This window comes from Aulonocara stuartgranti, assembly GCF_965226115.1.
Source record: "Aulonocara stuartgranti genome assembly, chromosome: 2".
Classification (NCBI taxonomy): Eukaryota; Metazoa; Chordata; class Actinopteri; order Cichliformes; family Cichlidae; genus Aulonocara; species Aulonocara stuartgranti.
In genome coordinates this window covers 7,741,508-7,769,012 of record NC_138940.1, presented here as the reverse complement: position 1 = coordinate 7,769,012, position 27,505 = coordinate 7,741,508, and the positions used below count along the sequence as shown (strand labels likewise).

Below are 27,505 nucleotides of genomic sequence, written 5' to 3'. Positions count from 1 at the left end.
TTCATTCACAAGGCTGCTGAACAGTTAGGAGTAAATGATCTGCTGCATCGCATGCACAGGAAACCAAAGCATTTCCTGTATGTGTGTATATATACACACCATATAGAGAGGTAAATCAACAGTTTATCAACATAGAGGGTCAGCTTACCAGAATCTGGTAACAAACAACCTCAGTCTGCACAAGACAGTTTTTTATACAGTGCTTTAAATGCAATCTCATTTTAAACCTGTTCAAATAAACCAGCCACTTGCAGGAGCTTGCTATTTAAAATTGTAACACAAAATCAGTCATGCCTTTCTTGATGAAGCAAACTAGGAAGATGGCACTTTATTTTAAGAAATATGAATGGTGCAGGATGTTGGACCAGTCATTTGCTCTTTTAAAATCTAGGGAATGCACTACTTTATAAGAATTATGAGAAAACGTTATAGGAAATGCACAAACCACCTATTCGTACGTGGTGAATGTGTAATTTTTAATGCACAACTTTCTGAAGCAGGTAGTCATTTACTGCTGTTATAATAACATATAGGGTTTGAGGTTTTGCCCATAAATGTTCCTTTTAACAAATGCTATGTGCACACAAAGTTGCTGCAGGCTTGTCAGCTGGACATTTTGGTAGAATCTCCCATTCTACCAAAACAGTGCTCTTCTGGATTGAGATCTAGTATGTGTAGATGATTTTTAAGTATGATGAACTCATTGTCCTGTTCAAAAAATCAGTTTGAGATGCTGTAACCCCTAATTTCCCTCGGGATGAATAAAGTATTCTGATTCTGATTCTGATCTGTGCTTTGTGCTATGGTGCATTATTCCTGCTGCCAGTAGACACCGTGTACTTTAAATTAGAGATGGCACGATACCACTTTTTTATGTCCGATACCGATATCATAAATTTGGATATCTGCCGATACCGATATGAATCCGATATAGTGTTTTTTAATCAACAAAACTGTTTTTTAAATATCTTGCTGCATTTTGTATAAGTTCATACTCAAGTTTAAAACAACAACTACACTAAAGCTATTCTGTTATACCTGTATGCAAAAAAAAATATTTCATAGTTCAGCAATACTGATCAATCTAATAAACTTAAACCTACACCATCCTCCCTATTCTGGTATTTTAAAGAGTACTTAGCATAAATATTAAGCAACCTAACTAATAGGGTTCCAACTCCCAGCAACAACAAAAATAAATAAATAAAAAATAGGGAACCACCCCTCACGCTCCACCTCATGATGCTTAATCGACGTAATCAACCTTAATTTGATGCAGTGTGAAAAAAAATGCACAGAAATCAATTATTTTTCAAGAAATATTAAATAGATTCAACATCTTTCTTCAACAAAATTGCAGACTGCACAGATGGTACCTTCCCAAAGGAAAAAGTACTATAGCTTACTAGGGTATATATATTAGACTTAATAGTTACTATATACAGTAATTGACTTCTATTCATTTTACATCAAATTAAAACTTTGGGTGTCAGATAATTATTTATTAAAAGCTAGACATTTTAAATGAGAATAAGAAAGAAAAGTATGTCTTTGTGCCCCCTTTTCCCTGTTAATGCCCTATCGGCCCCCCTGGCTAAACTTTGCTAGATCCGCCCCTGCACAGTTACCAGCCGTCAGCTACGTAGAAAAAGATCCTGGAGTAGAAAGTAATATTAAATACATTCTAACAACAGCTGATCAAGCTTAAACGTGCTGCTGTTGTTCAGCCGCTGGTTTCCTCTTTCTGGTGCAAAGTGGGCCAAAAGCAAACTAGAGACACGGACTCGCGACAGAAAAGCCGATCAGCTGATCGTTAAGCAGTTTCATGATTGAAGTAGCAGCAGGAGAGGCAGTCGCTTGTTAAGCTTAACGCAGGAATGCTTTACAAACATTCAGAGATGGACTTACACACTTGCTTTACTTCTCTCGGGATAACTTTGTCGGAGATGAAATGCCGGGTTGCTAGCGAAGCTCCAAATGCTATCCAGACCACCACAGGTCCCGCATGCCACAGCCGCTCTATCACGTGATGCATACTGCTCCGACATGCTAACGTTCTGAGGTGAGTTACGGCGTGTTGCAAGTTTTGTGAGGTGCTTTCGTGATATTTAATGGATCGGATTACATTTTTTATTTTTCTCCGATATCCGATCCAGTAATTTAGGTCAGTATCGGACCGATACCGATACGTAATATCGGATCGGTCCATCTCTACTTTAAATATCTGCAAAGTGAGGATTAGCCTAATATGTGGAGGCAAATTGTTCCATAGATTAGGTTATATTTTACTAGCTCGCCCCTGTTCTTAAGTCTGGTCTTTGGAACATGGAGAAGTACCTGATCACCAGACAAATCTCAACAAATTTAGAAACATTAAAGCCGTTCAGCCTTTAATGTCATCAAAATACAAAAGACTTAATGAGTTGCTATCATTTCCTTTCAGGGGCAAATAGATTTGGGAACCATCAGCGTAGAAGTGGATGAGATGCCATATCTTTTTGGGACTGATCCTACAAGAACTAAATATAAAACGAAATGAATCGGACTCAGAATAGAACCTTGTGGTACTCCACTTGGGAGCAGTGCAGACGGAGCAGTTGAGCCACCAAAACTGACCCAAAAAAAACCTCTCTGACAAGTATGATCTACTTGAAAAGCTGTACTCAATGAGTTTATATATCTAATTATCAACATTTGTCTAAGTGGCCAATATTTGCCCATTATATTGCTATGTGTTGCTACATATCCACAACCTTATAGATTTAATATTCAGTTATGACAACAAATCACTTACTAGGTTTATCTTGAACTTTGCTCTAAAGTCTTAGTGAAAGCTTGGTGATTTTTTATAAATAATTAAATAAAGAGCTATCCAACATGCACCTCAGCAATGATTTAGAATTTCAACAATTATGAAAAAAAAGAAGCTGAAAATTACTTTTACTTTGAGTGCTCGAGTAAGAAAGCACTATATAAAAACCAGCCCATTTACTATTATGTTATTGAATCAAATGTAGAGCTTTCCTTTAAAGCGGCTTGATTGCTTAGCACAAAAACATGAGAGCCAAGCAATCTGAGGTTTTGGTCATATATCAGAACTAGCAAAACCACGCATGTCTGGTGCCATGTGCACCCATGATGTCCCACAGTAAGGGTAGACATAGAAGCTGGTGGTTGCCCTTACAAAACTGGCTTTGTGGTCAGTAACACCTTCTGTTTAGCTATTCCGTGCCTAATTCACAACCAGAAATTAAAAAAAAAAAAAGAAAGAAAGAAAGAAAGAAAATGTTGGGTCTGCGCTTCCACAGGCCCCGCTGGTTTAGAAACTCATTCCCATTAACAACAAGGAAGCAAGACGAACATCTTTAACCGTTTTTTACTTGCTAGCAAGTAAGATAAGGCACCATGTGTGTGTATGTGTGCACGTGTAGCCACGTGTGTGTATATACAGTGGGGCAAAAAAGTATTTAGTCAGCCACCGATTGTGCAAGTTCCCCCACCTAAAATGATGACAGAGGTCAGTAATTTGCACCAGAGGTACACTTCAACTGTGAGAGACAGAATGTGAAAAAAAAAAAAAAATCCATGAATCCACATGGTAGGATTTGTAAAGAATTTATTCGTAAATCAGGGTGGAAAATAAGTATTTGGTCAATAACAAAAATACAACTCAATACTTTGTAACATAACCTTTGTTGGCAATAACAGAGGTCAAACGTTTACTATAGGTCTTTACCAGGTTTGCACACACAGTAGCTGGTATTTTGGCCCATTCCTCCATGCAGATCTTCTCGAGAGCAGTGATGTTTTGGGGCTGTCGCCGAGCAACACGGACTTTCAACTACCGCCACAGATTTTCTATGGGGTTGAGGTCTGGAGACTGGCTAGGCCACTCCAGGACTTTCAAATGCTTCTTACGGAGCCACTCCTTTGTTGCCCGGGCGGTGTGTTTTGGATCATTGTCATGTTGGGAGACCCAGCCTCGTTTCATCTTCAAAGTTCTCACTGATGGAAGGAGGTTTTGGCTCAAAATCTCACGATACATGGCCCCATTCATTCTGTCCTTAACACGGATCAGTCGTCCTGTCCCCTTGGCAGAAAAACAGCCCCATAGCATGATGTTTCCACCCCCATGCTTCACAGTAGGTATGGTGTTCTTGGGATGCAACTCAGTATTCTTCTTCCTCCAAACACGACGAGTTGAGTTTATACCAAAAAGTTCTACTTTGGTTTCATCTGACCACATGACATTCTCCCAATCCTCTGCTGTATCATCCATGTGCTCTCTGGCAAACTTCAGACGGGCCTGGACATGCACTGGCTTCAGCAGCGGAACACGTCTGGCACTGCGGGATTTGATTCCCTGCCGTTGTAGTGTGTTACTGATGGTGACCTTTGTTACTTTGGTCCCAGCTCTCTGCAGGTCATTCACCAGGTCCCCCAGTGTGGTTCTGGGATCTTTGCTCACCGTTCTCATGATCATTTTGACCCCACGGGATGAGATCTTGCGTGGAGCCCCAGATCGAGGGAGATTATCAGTGGTCTTGTATGTCTTCCATTTTCTGATGATTGCTCCCACAGTTGATTTTTTCACACCAAGCTGCTTGCCTATTGTAGATTCACTCTTCCCAGTCTGGTGCAGGTCTACAATACTTTTCCTGGTGTCCTTCGAAAGCTCTTTGGTCTTGGCCATGGCGGAGTTTGGAGTCTGACTGTTTGAGGCTGTGGACAGGTGTCTTTTATACAGATGATGAGTTCAAACAGGTGCCATTCATACAGGTAACGAGTGGGGGACAGAAAAGCTTCTTACAGAAGACGTTACAGGTCTGTGAGAGCCAGAGGTTTTCCTTGTTTGAGGTGACCAAATACTTATTTTCCACCCTGATTTACGAATAAATTCTTTACAAATCCTACCATGTGGATTCATGGATTTTTTTTTCCACATTCTGTCTCTCACAGTTGAAGTGTACCTCTGGTGCAAATTACTGACCTCTGTCATCATTTTAAGTGGGGGAACTTGCACAATCGGTGGCTGACTAAATACTTTTTTGCCCCACTGTATGTGTGTATGCATGTGTGAGAATGTGCATGTCTGTATGCATGTGAGTGCGTTTGTGTGAACTCCTGCCGACAAAAGGGTCCTAAAAGCAGGAAGCTTACTAAACAAGAAAAGAGAACCTTCACATAGGATGTCCCATAATAAAACACTACAGCCTCCCCCACCGTTCAACAGTCTGGGGAGGGGGTGAGAAACAAAGGAATGTCTTTGATCATGCTGCTTGAACTAAGACTTACAAATGTAAGTAACAATTTGACTCCAACAGAAAATTCACCATAAAAAATACAAGTGGCAAAAAAAATAGATATGAGCTTTGGCTGACATACTTTTATTTTTTTCTGTCCTAAGCTCTATGGCCATTTCCATCACAAAAGATACAGTATATGAACCAGTGAAAATGTTAATAAAGAAAGAATGTACTTAATATACAGTACATGTATTAACTGAAAGAAGCAAAACTAAAGACCAGTTGTGGTGCAATATTCTATGTTGGGTGCTTTCAAATTATTTTCTACAAATCTTTAAACGTATTTTGAAAAAACAAATTCTGAAACCAACATGCAGCAAGTGGTGCAAATGAAAAGTAGGCTGAACGTTTTGAACACAACTGATTATTGATCAACATTCTTCTTTAATGTTGTAACATTATTCACATGCTGAAGTTATCACTAACCAAAACCTTGTCTTGCCAGGAACCAAAGCCCTTCTGCAACAGGTACGCCCGCAGCACATTCTTGGCTTCCTGGTATGGCTTTGCCATCATCTTCAGTGACCCAAAAAATATATAGTATGAATAACAGCTTGGGGTTCTTTTTAAAACAACAACTCAGCAAGTCAGGAAACGGTCATTTAAAAAAGCAGAAAATACAATAAGCTTGTGTGGTGGTTATTTTAACGTGTTTAACAGCATTTGCTTTCTATTGGATCAGTGTACAGCAGTTTACATTGCTAAAATAAAGTTTCAGATTACACAGAAGAAGGTGCTGAGTTTACCTTGGCTTCTCTGTAGGTACTTGTGGCCAGCAGGTCCGTCCTCTGAGCCTCTTTGGCCACCAACCTGAAGCGGTGCATCATCGCTGCTTTGCACAGACGGCTTGCTAGGGCAGATCCACTCTTAAAGGGAGAGCTAAACACCAAATAAATAAATGAGTCTGAAACTCTAGTTATGATGTTCTAATACAGCCCGAGTTGAGTCAAAAAAGGATACTGCCTATAGTTCTCAATATATCTGGTAACATGTTAATTACATTTCCAAGTGGTCTAGTAAAAACCTTACAATAATCTGATCTTTCAATTAGTCATTTCTCGTATATTATTTAGGGTATACACCACCAGTCAAAGGTTTGGACACACATTCTCATTTAATGGTTTTTCTTTATTTTCATGACTATTTACATTGTAGATTCTCACTGAAGGCATTAAAACTACATATGAACACATGGAATTATGTAAAACAAAAAAAGCATAAAATAACTCAAAACATCCATCCATCCATTTTCTTCTGCTTATCCGGGGCCGGGTCTCAGGGGCAGCAGGCCAAGCAGAGAAGCCCAGACCTCCCTCTCCCCAGCCACCTCCTCCAGCTTATCTGGGGGAACACCAAAGTGTTCCCAGGCCAGCCGAGAGATATAATCTCTCCGGCGTGTCCTGGGTCTGCCCTGGGGCCTCCTCCCGGTGGGACATGCCCAGAAAACCTCGCCCAGGGGGCATCCTTGTCAGATGCCCAAACCACCTCAACTGGCTCCTTTCGATGTGGCGGAGCAATGGCTTTACTCTGAGCCCCTCCCAAATGGCCGAATCACCCTCTCTCTCTTTTTTTTCCCCTTCTGAATTGTACTGATTTTATTGAACAATTAAAAACACAACATTGCAGCTTCAAAAAACTAGGACATTAAATCATAGACATTAATTAAAAGATGTGTATATGTGTGGTGTATTTTATCTATGCACATGAATGTTTCTACGTTAATTATACACAATTATAATATACTTCTCCCCTCATGCTTATTTAGTAATTGTGTTTGCATTCATACTGTTTCCAAGCACAATAGATGGTGTTTTCTGGGATTTTTGCCTCTCCTGCAGTAAAGCCACAGTTCTCAGAGGGGTATCGCTGCTGCTCATCTTCTTCAGCAACGCCTCTACCTCCAGCTTTTTCATCCTCCTCTCGGTCTTCATTTTTCCAGACCCCTTTCCGTTGAATAGATGGAGAGCTGCCTAAAAGCTTCTTTTGGAGTGAGTTTCCGCCCAGACTCCTCCACGTACTCAATCTTGACGTCAGGCTTGCAGCCATCCTCCTTGAAGTCTTGCATGAAACCTCTGTATTCTTCTCTGCGGCTGTACTTGTCATCAAAGCCCATCTTGTCCTCAATGCACTAGTCACCATTGGGCAGGGCACCCTTTGGTGCTTTGACACGTGCTACTTTCTGCACTTGAGTGTCCAACAAACCTTTATTTTTGCACAGCAACAGTGCAGCAACGAGGCCAGAGTTGACGATGGGCTCCTCGTCCAAAATGGTGGCACAGGCTGTGGCAAAATCTGGTTGATTTTGCTCGTGATCCAGGTTAACTCCATCCAACATTCTCATCCATATCAAGAGTCTTAACCTCCAGCATCATCTTTTTCCTCCTCCTGTTCAAAGTCCATAATGTCTTCCTGGTCCTCTGTTGCCTGACAGTCCGCATGTTGGGATATCACCCAGGATTCTGCAAAACTCTGAGGTAGCATTAAAAAAAAAAAAAAGTTGTTCCTCTTGTCAGGATGGTCTTCGTTGTAATTTTTAACAAGGTTCTTAACCTGCTCTGCCACTTTCTCCCCCAGAGTCTTTCAGGAGCTGCATTTGCTTCAGCTTCCTCTGCTTCTGCAGTTCCTGCTCTGCCTCATCCTCCTCAATTACAGCATGCTCAGGAGGGGTAAATTCCTCATTGTCGCTTATGTCCATTTCTGTCATCCTGATGTCGCCAGACAGCAGGTGGATTTCATGCGTCACCACCTTCTCCTCCTTCTTTACTTCTTGGTCTTCATCATTCTCCTGTTTGAGGCCTCGGCCACGTGTCCTGGAGCCAAAGTCAGAGCTGCAGGTGTCATTGAGGTGAAAGTCATCTGCAATGGATTTCTTCTCCTTCTTCCAGGTCTTCTTCACTCTATGATTTGTCTTTTTAAAGCCCACCATTTCCTGTGGTGTGTAGTACTCCGAGGTGATAGAAAGTGCAGGCATTTCCAAGGACTGGGTTCTCACCCTATCTCTAAGGGAGAGGCCAGCCATCCTTGGGAGGAAACCCATTTCCGCCGCTTGTAGTCGCGATGTCGTTCTTTCGGTCACTACCCACAGCTCATGACCATAGGTGAGGGTAGAGGCGTAGATCGACCGGTAAATTGAGAGCTTTGCTTTTACGCTCAGCTCTCTCTTCACCACAACAGACCGGTATAGCGCCGCATCAATGCAGCCACTGCACCAATCCATCTGTCGATCTCCCGCTCCCTTTTCCCATCACTCGTGAACAAGACCCCGAGGTACTTAAACTCCTCCATTTGGGGCAGTCTCGTCCCTGACCCGGAGTGGGCACTCCACCTTTTTCCGGCTGAGGACCGTGGCCTCAGATTTGGAGGTGGTGATTCTCATTCCCACTGCTTCACACTCAGCTGCGAAGCGTTCCAAGGCGAACTGGAGGCCATCACCTGATGAAGCCAACAGGACCACATCATCTGTGAAAAGCAGAGATGAGATCCTGAGACCACCAAAGTGAAAGCCTTCCGCCACTTGGCTACGCCTAGAAATTCTGTCCATAAAAATTATGAACAGAATCATTGACAAAGGGCAGCCCTGGCGGAGCCCATCACCCACCAGGAATGAGTCCAACTTATTGCCGGCTATGCAGAACAAGCTCTTGTAATGGTCGTATAAGGACTGAATGGCCCGTAGCAATGACACCCCATACTCCCGGAGCACCCCCCACAGGACCACCTGAGGGACACTGTCGAATGCCTTCTCCAAGTCCACAAAACACATGTAGACTCAAAACATGTTTTATATTTTAGATTCTTCAAAATAGCCATCCTTTGCTTTGATTACTGCTTTGCACACTCTTGGCATTCTCTTGATGAGCTTCATGAGGTAGTCAACTAAAATGGCTTTTCAATAGTCTTGAAGGAGTTCCCAGAGGTCACAAGAACTTGTTGGGCATTTTTGCCTTCACTCTGTGGTCCATCTGATGCCAAACCATCTCGATTGAGTTTAGGTCAGGTGACTATGGAGGCCAGGCCATCTGGTGCAGCACTCCATCACTCTCCTTCTTGGTCAAATAGCTCTTACACAGCCTGGCGGTGTGTTTGGAGTCATTTTCCTGTTGAAAAATAAATTATGGTACAACTAGTGTGACTTCAATTTTGAATAAATCCCCAACAGTGTCACTAGCAAAGCACCCCCACACATTGACACCTGTTCCAGCATGCTCCGCAGTGGGAACCATGCATTTGGAAACCATCCGTTCACCTTTTCTGCGTCGCACAAAGACACAGCGGTTGGACCCAAAGATCTCAAATTTGGGCTCATCAGACCAAAGCACAGATTTCACTGGTCCATGCGTTTCTTGGCCCAAACATATCTGTTATTACTTTTTCTTAGTAATGGTTTCTTAGCAGCATTTTTACTACAAAGACCTGATTCGTGCAGTCTCCTCTGAACAGTTGATGTAGAGATGTGTCTGCTACTGGCATTTATCTGGGCTCTCATCTGAGGTGCTGTGGTTTCTGAGGCTGGTGACGCGGATGAATTTATCCACAGCAGCAGAGGTGACTCTTGGTCTTCCTTTCCTGGGACAGTCCTCATGTTAGCTAGTTTCATCATAGCACTTGATGGTTTTTGCAGCTGCACTTGGGGACACATTCAAAGTTTTTGCAATTTTCCAGACTGACTAACCTTCAGTTCTTAAAGTAATGATGGATTGTATGGGCTCAAATTGTGGTCATAAATATGTTGTACCTGTAAATCAAATGCGTATTTAGCTGATTGGTTCTTGCCATAATATGAAATTATAACAGTTATCAAATAGGGCTGTTCACTTTGTACCAACCTGACTTCTGCCCAACACAACTGATGGTCCCAAACCCATTAAGACGGCAAGAAATTACACAAATTAATCCTGGCAAGGAAAACTTCTGAAGCGAAAACTATTTCAGGTGACCACATCATGAAGCTCACTAACAGGCCAAGGGTTTGCAGCACTGTCAACAAAGCAAAGGGTGGCTACTTTCAGTAATCTAAAATATCACATATACTCAGAGTTATTCATGATTTCTTTCTTTGCTACACAATTCCATATATCTTGTTTTATATATTTGATGTCTATATCTACAATCTAGAAAGTAGCATAAATAGAGAAAAACCATTAAATGAGAAGGTGTGTCCAAACTTTTCACTGGTAGCGTATTATTTTAAGATGGTTCATTTTAAAAGTATAACTAAAATAAAGCATATAAAAATAAGTATCAAACCCCAAAACCCCTCAATTCTCCCAACTTCCTATACAGTGATTCTTACTCCTCTATGGTCTTGCCCTCCAGACCATCCACAACCTCCAGGGAGCTGTCTCCCTCGCTCCAGTTGATACCGTAGGTCAGCTGGTTACCGCCTGCATGACTGGAAGCCGCAGATGGCACCAGGCTAATGTGAGGCCTCATCATGCAATAGAACATGGGCAGCTTGGAGGTGATGCCCTCTACACGCTGGCTGACAGACATCTCCATGCCACGAATTTCACTACAGTCAGAGTCACCTGCAAGGTTGATTTAAAGTTACAAGACACAGAATCATATGTAGTTTCCTTCAGTTAGTGGTATCATTTTTTTATGACTAATCTTGCTGCAATCTGCAATTGTGAAGGTGTTTGACTTTGTTTGCTGCAAATATAGAGTATAACTCATTCTGGAGTTTCCCCATCCCTTACAGACTGAATCAATGTGGTCAAAGTCATTATGATTATGAAAAAGGAGAGGAAGGAAGAAAATTATTACTTTACCTTTGTAAAAATAACTTGGAAACTTGAGGATACACTACTGTGACATAGTGATACATTGTCAAAAGGACAACTTGGGGAATTTGTCAACTGTTTTTCACCTGCCTAAAAGCAGGTGCATACATTGATCTTATGTAGGGTTACACAAAGTTACAGAAGGAATTGTATGAGTATGAAATGTAGAGCCATCAGTTTGTTTCTTTGCCACATACAGTGGAACCCCGACTTACGAATACCCGGTTTCACGAAAAATTCAAGCTACGAAGGCACTGAATGGCAATATTTCTGCCTGTGTTACGGCAAAATGCCAGAGTAACGAAATCCGCTGGCTCTGATTGGCTGAGCCTACAATGCCCACAATGCCTTCTGAATCGTGTGACAACCCCTTGGCTTCTGTACTTGAGCTTCGCTGTTCCACTTGAACGACGTATTGTTGTTCTAGTTAGCAATTAGCCTATCGTTCAGCATCGCCTCGCTCAAAACGCGCAATGGGTGCTTCGACTTAGGAAAATTTTCGACTTACGAAAGACCCTCAGGAACGAATTAATTTCGTAAGTCGGGGTTCCACTGTACTTTTAAATGACAGCAGGTACTACACTAAGATCTGTCTTGGAAAAACAATTTGTCCTATCTTTTTATGATGTGAAGTACACCCTAATAGAGTCCTCCCAGCCCTGAAATGAAATGAATCTTTAAGATGCTTGCTCTATTCCATTTTAAATTGGGACTGTGTGAGAGACTAGTGCTTTGTAAAAACTTTGTGAAATGACAAAAGCACAAGAACTGTGTTCATATCACTATTAACGGCACAAATGAAGACGTCTAGCATTCACCCACACTGTCTAACCCAGTGCCAACGTGGAGTGATTCTACTGGTGTATTTGGACTTGGTGGTGATGCACTTTTGCATAATGATAAAAAATAAATAAATAAAAATAAGAAAAAAACAAAACAAAAGAAAAACAGGGTCTCTCATTTGCTACCTCCTCATATTTTGGAAAAGGTAACAAATACAGGGTGATTCCCAACTACCCTTAAGGAGCATGACTGATTTTATTACTTGCCTATGAGGATGCTGTGGACATAGATGGGCTCGATAAAGTGGCTAAGCAAGGCTCCCTGGTATCCAAGGACCTGCCACTGAGTGATCTTGTCTGTTGTGGACATGCTGACAACTTTGGAGTTAGATTGATCAAGGAGTGATGAGAAAACCGAGAACACCTTTAAAAGAAAGTACACCTTTATACTTATGCATCAACACAGGTACAGGTGAATCATTTAGGTGTTCAGCAGATAAAAGAAATTAAACAACACCTTGCCCTCCACAGACAGGTGTAGGCTGATCTCATTGTTAACTTGCCATGCTGACATGGAGAGTGGGTTCAGGCGCCTGCAAATTAAGCAGAAAGGTGAGAAAAATATTTCTGACCTTGAATAATATCTTTAGAGATATTATTTAGAGATATATCTTTCAAGATGTTATTCAAACTTCTATAACCCGAACTGTTTAAACTGAAGTTCTAATTAATTTAACTCTTAACCAACATCACTCACAGATAGCTGACATCAGGTTCTTCATGGACCACGTTTCAGCCGCATTCCAAAAACCAATGCAAGCTGCACTCACACACTCTGGTATTATCTTGGGTGCCTTTTGTTATGCTAACCTATGCTTCCTAGTGTCCTCTCTTGTGACTTAATGACATCCGTTTATCTCACAAGTAACTAATATCCAGTCTTTAAGTCTGACGTCATTAGCCCTGTGTGGGCCCAAACTTCGCTGCAGGTCCCTAAGTCACACGATCACTGCGGCATCACAGAGTTAAAAACTGTCTAAATCCTTTCATCTGTAATAAAATGATCAGCGTTGCTGCTCTACCAGGTGTAACAATTACATTTAACATCCAGGCATCCATGAAAACCAAATTTATGAAATTTAACGGAGTTAGCAGGACGTTAGCTTGCTAGATTCCATCTAAATATAATATACCATGTTCTCACTGAGGGATTTCCGAATCAAATTAAGATGTACAGCTCTGCTATCATTTCCGACATAAATGAAGACAGGAAAGTAGACAGCAGTGACGTTTGTAGGGTTATATAATGATGTGCTACGTGATCGCTAGCGACACAGCTATGTTAGCATAATATAAACAGTGAAGCTGAAGGATGAATGCCAAATTTTTTCCACTCCATAAAAGTTAACGTGATGGTTGCTGAAGGTTCGGGACAAATGCAGTCACATGGCAGGATGCTGACCACACCGAACAGACCGAACTTCAGTCGGGAGAACAACTGAGATAATCCATCCATAATACAAGGTTAGTTATTAATATACTGCTGCATGGGCTGGTCTGTAGTTACATCGTAAGGTTTTAAAAAGTGAGCTTTAAAATGATTAGCGGTAATAAAAACAGAGAGGCCGACAGTGATCGGTGACTGTTTTTAGGGGCTTGTTGAGATCAAAAAGAACAAGATACAAAGCATGAAAACGTAAAAAACACAAAAGCCTTATTAAACGTGGAGTAGTTTGGGCACGGAAGCAGGATTCATCACGTCATCACTTAAAGACTGGATTGTTTAAAACTGATTTATCAGTATATGGTATGATATCAAGGTATGTCAGCTTCACATTTCTCTCTTTTATAATTTTGCCAGTGTAAACTAAGAAGCAAGAATTAGAGTGAGTGAGGAAAGTGAGCAGACATGTTACCATAATGAAAAGCACCCCCGAAATTTGCTTTGCTCATCTTTGTTTTGCGTTTTGGTGGGTGGAGAGGCATAAATATGTGGGAGGTTCAATCAAATGTGGTAACACGAAGTGAGTTTCAGGTATTTTAGTGGAAAATGTGTGTTAGACTTTGAGCTAAGCATACATGTCTCAGAGCTGTACTGCTTTTGCTGCATCAATCTGCTGCCAACTGCACTGTCAATAGCACAAATTGATAAAAAACTGGGATTTGATCATCATCCAACCTCATACAGATACATGTTAATGTGCTTTAACTAGAAACACTCAGTCAACTATTAAAGTTCATGCCTTTTTTTTTTTTAGCATTTTCTGCTCAGCACTGTTGAAGAAATAGATCCAAGTCTTGTTTTCTGACAGTTTACCGGGATGGTGCATGTGCATAAAGATTCTGGTATTCGGGGAGTTTAACAACCCAGAACCACATACATTTATGAAAAAGCACAATAGGATAGTAGGGGAGTACAATCAGTGGGGATATGTTAACAGCGAGCGCACTACCCACTAACATTTGTCTCCATTCATCCACATTAAACAAAAACAAATAGTAATACATCAAGAAGCAATAAATGTGGGGTGACAAGAGCAAAAACTTGATTGATGTGACGTGATTGGGTTTTTTTTTTTTTTTACCTCTTAAAATAATTTTCACCTGTGGACTGATCAAAATGTATTATTACTCTATAACCATTTAAGACAGAGGTGTCCAACTCTAGGCCTCAAGAGAGGGTGTCCTGGAGTTTTTAAAATGTGTCCTTGATCCAACACAGCTGATTTAAATGGCTAAATTACCTCCTCAACATGTCTTGAAGTTCTCCAGGGGCCTGGTAATGAAATAATCATTGATTCAGGTGTGTTGACCCAGCATAATATCTAAAATCCGCAGAACACCAGTCCCTAAGGCCTGGAGTTGGACACTTCTGATCTAAGATTTATGAAAATAAGTTCTTGCCTGTGAGTTTTCAGAAATGGTTCATGTGAACAGATTCTTATCTACATCATCAAAATAATGTTATATATAATAAACTTTATTTTTTTAGTCACGTTTCAAAACTAAACTCTGCCTCCTAAGTATAACAAATCTTTTAGTATGAGATTTCCATACAGCCATTAGACTTGGGCCGTATATGTTCCTCTTTCAGTTCATTAAATCACTGCTATTATCAGGACCAGGTCAAATATGACATAACTGCAGCCTCTGGCTGGAAAAGCACTGCACCTGACACAGTGTTAATTATGTATTGGTATTTTTCCTATATTAAACTGAGTATGAGTAAACTGCTAAACTGAGTGAGATGAGTAAGCCAATATTAAAAAGGTCATTATTATGCCAGAGCCTGTGTAAACCATTTCAGGTTCATGCTATGTGTTTCAGTCATTACTACAAAGATGGGTAAGAAGCAAAAAAAATCTGCTAAAATGTAGGTAACATATTTTTGTTCACCTGTTTTCAAAAGCGAGAGAGAAGAGGCGTTAAAGGAAATGAACTTCTGTGGGGTTAAGCTGATAAGCACTTACAGTTTGGAAGGGATCTGCGCAGCACCCTTTGGCAGTTGGTTGACATAGAGGTGAAGAGTTATACCACTCTTCAGGCTGAGGAAGCTGCTGCTGCTGCTTTGCTGGAAGATTGACTTCTGAGTGAGATTTGCATTTTTGCTGAAAAACATCAGCAGGTGCCGGTACAGGAACCTGCCAACAAGGAGATATTACTTATTCTGTGCAAAGTGGCCATAGATCTATGTAGTAACATTTTTTAAAAGTGAAAATCTGCAATATCACTAAATCTTGAAGTTAAAGCTACTATACTGACCCATTTGAGCATAATGTGAGGTTTGCTGCAGTTAGCTTACTTTAAGGTCTCCAAAAGACAAAGAAATACACAAGCAACATGTTTGCCCGCAGACCTCAAAACATTGCTTTCAGAGATCTCTTAACATTTAAACAGGAAATAAAGCCAGCCATTGTCAGACACATTTGCACATAAGCTCTTTATACATGATAGTCATTAATCTCTATATATTCAGACATGATAACGATTTCAAATTAAAAGTCTGCTAGAATTTTAGTGGACAAAACATATTAACTGAAAACATTTGCAATCAGCCTATACCAAAGTAGGTCAGGACACACAAATGAAACCTTAAAAAAGGGAATGATTATATTTGATTGTATTAATGAACATGATTAACCCTTTAAGACCTACCATAGAACCAAGTCTGCCAGAGCTTATCGTTATATTTTACATGCTGCAGTCCCATTTCTGGGAGCATTTCAATTGCTATACATCAATACAACCATTATAGCCCACATTTTAATAATATGTATGCATTAAGTCCATAGCAACTACATAAATTACAAAAAAAGTGCAATACACTACAAAAAAATCGAAAATTGTTTTGTTTTTTTGTGTCTTTTTACATATATTTCTAGTTAGAGAAATTTAAGATTTATCCCTCAAAACTGTAAGCACAAAATAGTTTCCAACAAGAGGAAATTTATTTTGAGTGTCTTCATAGTTTTATTTTTGAGATACACCGATTTTTTATATACTGCAGGAAAAACGAAAATAAATATTATAATGCAAATTTGCAAAAAAAAAACCCAAAAAAAAAAAAAAACCCAGCATGTGCACCAAAATAAACTATTTCCAGCAGTGCAATTTGAGTTCTAAGCATCACAGAAACTATTCAGAAAAGCATGAAGTCAAACATGACTTATAAAAACACCAGTATAGGCTTATAAGGCCCTGAAGGTAAAAAATAAAATTTTCTACGAAAATGACGTCACTTCCGGTTTCGGGCAAGTAGTGGCGGCCATGTGATAGTTCGCCCTGACGTCTATTCCAACATAGGAAGTGTTATGAACAGCTGATCGGATCGGCAAAGCCTGTTTCTGGAGCTTGTTGCTGCAAGTGCTTTTTATGCAATTTTTGCAAAGCTGCATGTGGAAGGAAACCGTGACTTAGGACAAGCTGATGGCATAAGATGTAAGTACAACTCCTCCGGTTTCATATGCAAAAAAAATTATTGTGCTAGCTTACGTGGTTCCGGTTCTATAGTGCTTTAAAACTAGTTACACAAAACAGAGCGTGCCCACTCCGACCGGCTTTAAAGGGTTAATGACCTTCCATGAATCGCTACTTTATCGTGGTGGAGCAAAGTCCCAGGGATCCCAGGGGCTATGTTATCTTACCTATCAGCGGGTCTCCCATGGCAAATCCTGGGTGAGGGATTAGACAAAGAGTGATTCAAAAAACCCCAGGAGGAGAAGACCCAGGGAAGAGTTCACTCAGGGTTACAGATCTGGGGAGGGTGCCAGAGGGTGAGCGACTGGTGGCCGGGCCTTAGACCATGGGGCCGGGTCGGGTGCAGCCTGAAAAAGGGACATGGGCCCCCCTCCTGTAGGCCCACCACTTGCAGGAGGCGCTGTAGGGGTGGATGTCCAAAACTAGCGACCAGGACATGGAAATTAGCGTTCTCCGAAGGGTGACTGGCCTCTCCCTTAGAGAGAGGAGTTCAGCCATCCAGGAGGGGCTCAGAGTAGAGCCGCTACTCCTCCACATCAAAAGGAGCCAGTTGAAGAAGATAAATTGGCTCCAAGGAATGCTTGGTGTTACCCCAGACAAGAATGAGGAGGTGGGTGTGGAGGAGGTGGTCTGGGCTTCTCTGCTTAGGCTGCAGCCCGTGACCTGGCTTCAGCTAATTAGAAGAAGACTGATGTATGGATGGATGTATTAACGAACATCATCTACAATCTACACGCACATTGTAAGTTGGGGACCAAAAGTATACTCTGGATTTGCTGGTTGAACAGTATAAGCTAGTGTAAAGCACACTTTTGGGCTTTTTATTTTTTTAAATAAAGTTAGTTTTTTATTAAACAGCAAAAAAGTGGTAAAGACAAGTGAAGTGAGCTAAGAGATTAGCTCTGGTATTATTGACTTGCATCTGTGTCTAAATAACCATCATTGATAAATAGGAAAATGGTAAATGGACTGGTTCTTATATAGCACTTTTCTACTCTGAGCCCTCAAAGTGCTTTATACATTACGACATTTTAAGAACACGAGAGTTAAGTGTACATGTATCCACTTAAACTGCTGTGTTGTACTGAGGTTAGAATGAATCATCTTTGGTTTAGTATGTTCCATTAGACAAACAATTACCGTTAGAGGTCTATTTATATCTACAAAAACCACAAGGTAAATGAAAAATATTTTTAACCAGAGTCTATAGCTGTAAAATATTAGATTTAGATAAACAGTGTGCAAAATATTTATTGGAGTAAAACAATCGATTACCACTGTTGAGAAAATGTTACAAATTATGATATTGATATTGTTGACATCACTCAGCCACGACATAATATCACAAGTAATTAGTGATTATATTATATTTTATTACATTGCAATGCATATAATATAACATTACAACATATAACTAATGGGTATTTTAAAAATCAGGTTTCAAATTTGCATGGGAAAAAAAATACTGCTTTCATTTTTCCATCATGGTATAAAGTGGAGAAAACCATTTGCTATAACGTGACATGACACATAAAAAAATATGGGTCATGGTTGCAACAAACCTCATAAGAGATCTTCTTGCTGTGACAACTGCGTGTGAATCATGCACAATCCTCCCGTTCGATGAGATACTCTCTTTTGTATTAAAATTACCAGTCCCAAGAGCAACCACTTCATATCCATTGGCTAGAGAAAGACAAAAGTGTGAGGAGAGGTAAATACAACATATTTACCTGATAGCCACTCAACATATCATTCTATAACATTTATATAACTCATGTCTGTTTCAGTTTCCTTAACAAAAGTATTGTTGTTCTATCTATAGCTACAGTTTTTTATCCATGAGAGAATTTTGTGCGACTCACCATTAAATAAGGAATTAAATTTTTAAAAAAGTACTCCAGGCCTGCCAAAAACAGCTCACTGAGCAGGTTTTTCCTTTCCTATTGATTGTTAAAGTTCAGCTGGATTTTGAGGTATGCTTTGGGTTACTGCTGTGTTATAAAAACAGTCATTGGCTGTCACACAGCACTAAGGCATAACATGACATGACCAGACCTATACCAATCAGCTGAAAATTCCAGTTTGGTGGGGAGAGTAAAGACAGCAGCATTAATTGAAGCAAACACTGCATTTTTTTTTCTTCACGCATACAGCTGTTATTTTCTGTGTATCTTATCTGCATATAGTACCTGTTTCCAAAGGACTCTGACAGAAGATGTCTCTTTGCTTACTTTACACACTGGAATTCTTTCAAAATATATTTTGGCTTTTACTCTGTCATCTTAAAGAAGAAATTCCAAGCTGGATGATTTTGATAACTTCCGTGCTCTTAAAGACCTCGGTCTGAGGAGCTTGAGATAATTAAGAATTTATCAGTACCTGATAAATGCTACCAGCTGACAGCTGTTCAAAAGTTAAATGAACAATATTTGTCTTCCCACTAAAGAAAAACAAACAAACAAAACATTTCCGTACAATAAACTACATGCTTTATCTCCCATCCCTGTACAGATTCTTCAGTCAATACAGTTTTTGTCTAACCTGTCAAGTTCTTTTTTCTCTAGGACGATGTCAGGAAGTGTCTTTGGCTCTAACATTTGTACGCTATACAGTAAATCAAAGCTATTGTATTTCAATGAATTGTTTTTGTGCAAAATCCAGCACTTAAAACTACACTATACTAAAAGTAATGTTGTACAATAATCTTAGAAATTAGATAACAGCAGTTGCTTATAGGACTAATTTACACTGCAAGGAATTAAAAACAAAACAAAACTGTTGTCACTATATTCAAGATGAAGATTTAAATCAAGCATTCTAAAATCTTTTTTCCACTAACAGACTGGTTACCATCTATCGTTCTTACTTTGAGGTCTCACTTACAAGTCTGAAGAATGAATGCTGCTGTGGTGACTGCACATCCGGAGAACTCTGGGTGACTATTCATCAGTTTCGTGAGCTGATCCCTGACAGCATGTGGAATCTGCAGATTGACAAATGGCTTCCTTTCTGTACAACAGGTGAGATAAAGAAAACGACAGGTTTTCAACTTATTCATTTGTCAGTTCATTGTCTTTCCACGTGTCAGTGCAAACAACAGCCATCTCAAGGCTCTTCACATTTTAACATATACAGTGGGGCAAAAAAGTATTTAGTCAGCCACCGATTGTGCAAGTTCCCCCACCTAAAATGATGACAGAGGTCAGTAATTTGCACCAGAGGTACACTTCAACTGTGAGAGACAGAATGTGAAAAAAAAAAAAAATCCATGAATCCACATGGTAGGATTTGTAAAGAATTTATTCATAAATCAGGGTGGAAAATAAGTATTTGGTCAATAACAAAAATACAACTCAATACTTTGTAACATAACCTTTGTTGGCAATAACAGAGGTCAAACGTTTACTATAGGTCTTTACCAGGTTTGCACACACAGTAGCTGGTATTTTGGCCCATTCCTCCATGCAGATCTTCTCGAGAGCAGTGATGTTTTGGGGCTGTCGCCGAGCAACACGGACTTTCAACTCCCGCCACAGATTTTCTATGGGGTTGAGGTCTGGAGACTGGCTAGGCCACTCCAGGACTTTCAAATGCTTCTTACGGAGCCACTCCTTTGTTGCCCGGGCGGTGTGTTTTGGATCATTGTCATGTTGGAAGACCCAGCCTCGTTTCATCTTCAAAGTTCTCACTGATGGAAGGAGGTTTTGGCTCAAAATCTCACGATACATGGCCCCATTCATTCTGTCCTTAACACGGATCAGTCGTCCTGTCCCCTTGGCAGAAAAACAGCCCCATAGCATGATGTTTCCACCCCCATGCTTCACAGTAGGTATGGTGTTCTTGGGATGCAACTCAGTATTCTTCTTCCTCCAAACACGACGAGTTGAGTTTATACCAAAAAGTTCTACTTTGGTTTCATCTGACCACATGATCATGTATCATCCATGTGCTCTCTGGCAAACTTCAGACGGGCCTGGACATGCACTGGCTTCAGCAGCGGAACACGTCTGGCACTGCGGGATTTGATTCCCTGCCGTTGTAGTGTGTTACTGATGGTGACCTTTGTTACTTTGGTCCCAGCTCTCTGCAGGTCATTCACCAGGTCCCCCCGTGTGGTTCTGGGATCTTTGCTCACCGTTCTCATGATCATTTTGACCCCACGGGATGAGATCTTGCGTGGAGCCCCAGATCGAGGGAGATTATCAGTGGTCTTGTATGTCTTCCATTTTCTGATGATTGCTCCCACAGTTGAATTTTTCACACCAAGCTGCTTGCCTATTGTAGATTCACTCTTCCCAGTCTGGTGCAGGGCTACAATACTTTTCCTGGTGTCCTTCGAAAGCTCTTTGGTCTTGGCCATGGCGGAGTTTGGAGTCTGAGGCTGTGGACAGGTGTCTTTTATACAGATGATGAGTTCAAAAAGGTGCCATTCATACAGGTAACGAGTGGGGGACAGAAAAGCTTCTTACAGAAGACGTTACAGGTCTGTGAGAGCCAGAGATTTTCCTTGTTTGAGGTGACCAAATACTTATTTTCCACCCTAATTTACGAATAAATTCTTTACAAATCCTATCTTGTGGATTCATGGATTTTTTTTCACATTCTGTCTCTCACAGTTGAAGTGTACCTCTGGTGCAAATTACTGACCTCTGTCATCATTTTAAGTGGGGGAACTTGCACAATCGGTGGCTGACTAAATACTTTTTTGCCCCACTGTAAGCTCTAAAATGTTAGATACTGCCCGAGCAACCACTTGATAACAAAGGGAAGAAAGAATTCCCTTTTAACTGGAAGAGACCTCTAACAGGACACGGCTCAGTAAAGAGCATAAAGTGGCTAAAAATAATAAACAGGAGAAAGAAAAAAAGTGCATCACAGGAGGTCCACCAGCAGCCTGAACTTGTAGCAGCTTAATGAATACAAACACAGCATTTTCGAGCCATCATCATATCAGTGAGAGGTTCTCTAACTATAAGATGGACTAGCTTGGTAAGCTGCTTAAAACCCAGAGGGAATAAGTACTTGATGCCTCCTATGGAGATGTAGAGGAACTTTCACTAACATCTGTTTCAGCTCAGCTAAAACAAGGACAGACATAGGAAATCTTCAATAACACCTGTACTCATTTGTTAGATTTTTACTTAAGTTCATTATTGTATCCAGATTTGTATTCATAAAAACTCTTTTAAAGATACCTTTTCCATTTTTATTTAAATGTACTCAAATTTGTGTGTACATTGTGACTTGTTGAGCTATTTTGCCTTTTCATTTAGTATTTTCTTTGTTGACCTATGATATTTTGTCATTGGTTGTATTTACTACTTTGACACACTAATTTCCCTACTTTGGTAGTTAATTAAAAAGTACAGCTTATCCAATCTCATCTTATGCACGGCTAGCTCATGGTTGTGTGCCCCTGAGCTAGCCTGACTATTAGCCTCTTCTTTTTCCTGTAGCTTTCTTAAGCTTCTTCTTCTATTTTCAATTTAAATGTACTCCTTTTGTATAATATTTAACTCACTCAGCTATTTGTCTTGTCATATTGCATTCTCTTTATTGACCTACGATATTTTATTTAAGCTATCTTGTCACATGCTGTGTTTACATTTATGGCTGTTGTCAAAGTAATTTCCCTACTTCGTTGATAAATAAGGTAGAGGTTATCTAATCAGATCTTGAGGGATTGTTCAGGGACAGACGTTCCAGTAGTGAGTAGTGTTATCAAAAGGGAAACATGAAGTAATTGTGAAAGTAGACAGTGTGTTTGTCCCCCAAATTGAAACCAAGGACTTGTTCAAAAGGACCTGCTCTCATTACAAAGTATTTAAATAACCAAGATATGACTAGATAAGTAAAATGAATCATATGACTAAATTTGTCTCTGACCTTCAAATTAAACATTGCTGTTGTACTTTAGCAGACAAAATCTATAAGGCAGGAATGATATCGCATAAATGACATGCATGCATCAGCAGTGTACACCCAATCCAGCTCGCCAGTCTATTGCAGGGCTCACACAGAGGCAGAAAACCATACACAAACACAATCACACCCTAAGGCCAATTAAGAATTGCCAGTTAAACTAAGACACACGTCTTTGGACAGTGGGAAGAATCAGGGCACCCAGAGAGAACACCCAAGCATGGGGAGAACATGTAAACTCTACATACAAAGGCCCCAGCTGGCCGGACGACTGCCCTGACTATATCTATACCTATCCTAAGTCATAATGTATATCCCTAACTCTATCCAACATAATCATCCTTAACACTTAGCCAGACCAATGTGATGGCAATACCAAAGACAAAAAAAAGGTTATTGCACTTTTAAAAAATAAAATGTCAGTGGTCTCAAATCAAATTATGCAACAATAAAATATAGTCTGTGTGCTACGTATACAGATGTGTTCAAAATATTACTGTTAGTGTCATTTACTACAAAATATGCAAACAGAGAGGTAACAAGTCAGTCAAAGAATATAAAATCCAGAATTACCGAGCATGGCTCTATGAGCATGGCTATCAGAAATGGCGGGCTCCTCTTTTACTGGCAAAGGTGCAGGGACATCCAAGGCTAAAGCAGGCAAAGAAGTGAATGAAATGTAAAATGTTTAAATGTGCATTTTTAATGTTGTCAAATTAATTGTCAAAAATCGGTGGTAAGACTGGCTCGAAGAACATTTACAGCCTTACATTTACTTAATGTACAATAAAAATAAATAAATAAATGTAGCAAAAATCTGTGTTAAATGGTGTATCCAATATTAACAACAACCGCAACAACCAACATCATAAATACTGTAAAAAAGTAACATGTGCATCTCAGAGTCTGCAGAACAAACACTTTATTTTCATCAAATACTAACATGATGCTTCAGGAAGTGCAGATTTCAGACTCTCCAGGGTGGGCTGGAGATCCTGAAAAGCAAGCTCCGCTGCATTCAGACGAGCCTCCTTCTTTGTTACCCCTATACCAGTCTTGTACTGTACTCCATCGATCACAGCGCAAAAGGCAAAATAAAGCCCTGTTGTACTGGCTAATAAAGAAAAAACAGGAAAAAGTCATGAATTTTACTACAATCATACCCCAACATCTGGCTGACATCTTCTCTGTCAGCCACTGTGCATAACAAGAAGTCACAATTTGTGAAGATCCTTCAGTTTGTATCCAGTCTGAAATGACATCAGCCTTTAATGACTTAGCCTCTGGCACAATACCTTAATTTCTTGAACAACAGTTTTTTTTCTCTTTCTTTGTATAAAGGGGTAAATAACAAAAGGGAAAAAAATCTAGCATAGACCTGATCTTGTGATTGCATTATAAATAAAAAAATAAACTGCATTATTCTAATGTATTTCCAAGTTCACTTCTTACTTGAAAGACCTTAAAACATTGCTGCTTTTACCTCAAAGATAAAAACAGTAATATATAATGATAGAATACAGCTATGTATTCTATCATTATAAACAACGCCATGTGGCATTGTAAAGCTGTCTGAATAGATCATGTGAAGACGTCTTCATAGATGTTGTTAAAGATTTTAGATCTGTATTTGAATGGCACCAGCATGCTCGGAAGATTTACCCGGGGCTACTGTCTCCTTCATTTCCAGATGGAACTGCAAAGTCTGGGCAAGCTGATGGAGCAAAGATATAGCATTTGTCTCTCCATTCCTGTATCTGGCAATCAGTGTTTTAGGAGAGACTTTTGGTCTTCCATCATGACCTTAGTAGGGAAAACACGAAAAAGCAGATTCAAATTTTAAACCCATATAGATTCTATTTGGAGGCCTGCAACAGAAACCACAACTTAAAGGGGCTGAAACATTGATTATCTGGAGCACTGTGGGAGCTGTATCTGGAGTAGATTAACTTCTCAAACCTACCAGGTTTAAAAGTGCTTTTCACTTGCTGATCAAAACCTATATTCATGTTAGATGGTGATCGGGTTGGTCCTGATGTCGTTGGCAAATTCTTCTTGAGAATTTGTTCAATACAAGTTCCTCTGGAACCCCCAAATGATCCACCAGTTCGATACATCCTGCCAAATTTCACCAGTTCTGAAAAGAGGAGAACAGCACTGTTTGACTTAAAGCCATGTCTTATCAACCACATTTATCTGAACAAATAAAGTTTAAAGGGTTCCCTTATAGCAGGGGTCTCAAACTCCAGTCCTCGAGGGCTGGTGTCCTGAAACTTTTCCATGTGTCCCTGTTGCAACACACCTGAATAGAATTAGTAGGTCACTAGCAAGACTCTATAGAACTTGACTGCATGCTGAGGTGGTAATTCAGCCACTTGATTCATGTTACAGCATCTCATGAGTGAATGAACATGGTGGAATAAAAATACTTTTAGAAGTACATTTTTCCAAACACTTACATTTACTTAAATTTACTTGAGTAGGGTTTGAGGTTGCCAGATAAGCATGAAGTAAAGTTCTATACCCTTGCTAATGACCTACTAATTTTATTCAGGTGTGTTGTGGTGTTCAGGACACGGGTCCTTGAGGACTGGAGTTTGAGACACCTGCTTTAAAGGTTTTAAATGCAGAAAGTTCCCAGTCTTTAGGCACTTTGCTACCAGCAGCCTGTTACAAAAGCTCACGGTTTGTTTCTTTTTGTTTTGGTTGAAACTATGGACAATTTCAAAGAGCTGACAACAGTTTGACAAACATACAATAGTTTTACACCTACAAGGTGATTTTCAAAGAGCTATTAACTGAAAACTTGGAATGGCAAACTTGACATCTTTTGGCATGAAATGTACTTTCTTCTAGGGAAGAAAAAAAAATGCCCAAAGTACACAAGTGGAGGCCAAAAGTGAACTACAGCAGATGTACAGTATCTGAAAGTCATGTCCCCCCCCCCAAAAAAGAGAGGAAAAAGTCCAGCAAAAACCTGATACCGACTGGAACTGTCAGTAACACAAAACACATCTTATGAAGTGATGAATTCAAATGTAAAATTTTTGGTTCAAATTGTGATTGATCTGATAAAACGTGTTGGAGGCTCTGTCATGGTTTGAGACTGCATCTAAGTCAGTGATGTTGGTGATCTTTTCAAAATGATCAGAATTATGAATGCAGATCAGTTTTTTTAGATTTGGATACACAATCACCAAAGCATCTGATTCACAACGGCTATATTTTTCAGCAAGACAATGATCCCAAACACACTACAAGTACAGCAAAATGATACCTGGATAGGAAAAAAAACAAAAAAAAAAAAACACAATAGAACACCCAGAGACATGGATTGGCCTCCCCAGAACCCACGCTTCAACATTACTAAAGCAGTGTGGGAGAGCACAAGAAAGGGCAGCGAACTGACATGACATGAATGACATTTAAGAAACCTGGAGATCTATTTCTTTAGACTACCGAAATTTATATATATATATATATATATATATATATATATGAGAAAGCTTACCAAATACAGTTCAGACTGTCCTGATTTTCAGAATGGTGGTACAAACTATTTGTTGCCTTAAACACTCTAAAGAGATATGTTTGCACATATTTCACTTTAAAAAAAAATATAGGGCTTTTTAACTTTATGTATTATGTGTTTTAATTTTTGCTCTTTTGTTTTATCTATTGTTCTTAACTTATTTACTGCACAGCACTTTGGTCCTGTGCTGGCTATTTTAAAGTGCTTTATAAATAAAGTTGGATTGGAAATTTCAATAAATCGCTCCATTCTTTCTCCTTGCAAAATATAACTCAAGTATTTATAGATAGGCCAAGCGTGGGCTAACTGCTAAAATGCAATTTTGCTAATTGCTAACATTATTTTTTTTTCTTTAGAAAATAATTTTAGCGCTTTATCTTTAACAATAGATACAGAAAATTCTTTACGTTCAAAAAGAAAATAGCTTAACGGTTAAGGCCCTTAACTTGAGGGTCACTGTCGCTTTAACATTTGAGATTTAACTAGCTAGCTAGCGTGCTTTAGGTCAGAGTTCTGAACAAAGTCGTTAATCTTTACATCTTCGCTTTAAAACAAACCTAGCCAAGAAAACTCGCTAGGCCCGCTACATTTACCCACCTGATATACTGTGTACATTAAGCTTTGAGTTTTGAATTATATATGTAAATGTGACTACAAAAAGGGGCAAACACGTTTTACCTGTGCTGACAACTTTGGACGTAGTGGTCGCCGTCAACGTGTGAACGTTCTTGCTTGAACGTGGGCGTTGACGGTTGATCAGGTGACACACGCTGTTTGGAAAATGAATGATGACGTTAGCTGTAAGTTTAGGTGCTACGTTTTTGGGAGGTTTAATACACATTGTAACTTAAGATCGATGTTTGAGGTAAAAAAGTGGCACATTATTTATTTAATTTGGAAAATAATTTTACTTTTGTACCCTTTGTACTGGACAGCAAGTGTCCATATTTCAGGAAGCAGAGGGAAGGGGGTGAAGCAGTAAAACTGTGAAAGGTGGAGTCAAACCTGGAGCTGTCAGGAGATGAGGTGGACAAAGGTCAGACATTAGAAACAGGAACTTTCACCTCCCTTTCACCCATAGGGAAATAACTCACTTCCCTATGGGCCTCATCCAACCCATCACCTGACAACACTAAGTATGACTTAGTAAAATCCTGAAATCCTGTCTGTTTCACTGAGCCCTCTGACATATCATCAGTG

General features: G+C 39.8%; 1 protein-coding gene and 1 pseudogene across 4 annotated transcripts; both read right to left on the bottom strand.

Annotated features, from left to right (window-relative positions):
• Positions 1-5,360: 5,360 nt before the first annotated feature.
• adad1 (adenosine deaminase domain containing 1 (testis-specific)) lies at positions 5,361-27,161 on the bottom strand. 3 transcript variants are annotated; one of them, XM_082509782.1, is made up of 13 exons: positions 26,984-27,161; positions 24,737-24,910; positions 24,436-24,576; positions 23,717-23,887; positions 23,347-23,424; positions 19,735-19,860; positions 18,411-18,534; positions 15,342-15,512; positions 12,389-12,464; positions 12,139-12,295; positions 10,600-10,834; positions 6,053-6,185; positions 5,361-5,822 (listed from the first exon to the last, which is right to left on the bottom strand). In XM_082509782.1, exons 1-13 carry the CDS (start codon positions 27,144-27,146, stop codon positions 5,709-5,711), a joined length of 1,863 nt encoding a protein of 620 aa, XP_082365908.1. In that variant the 5' UTR covers positions 27,147-27,161; the 3' UTR covers positions 5,361-5,708. The 3 variants fall into 3 exon arrangements, with proteins under 3 accessions (XP_082365908.1, XP_082365909.1, XP_082365910.1); XM_082509783.1 differs by having other exon boundaries at positions 26,903-26,987; XM_082509784.1 differs by lacking the exons at positions 23,347-23,424; positions 23,717-23,887.
• On the bottom strand, positions 6,487-8,938 carry LOC309691838 (U4/U6.U5 tri-snRNP-associated protein 1-like; annotated as a pseudogene). The gene has a single exon. The product of its transcript is annotated as a U4/U6.U5 tri-snRNP-associated protein 1-like (transcript).
• Positions 27,162-27,505: the final 344 nt, after the last annotated feature.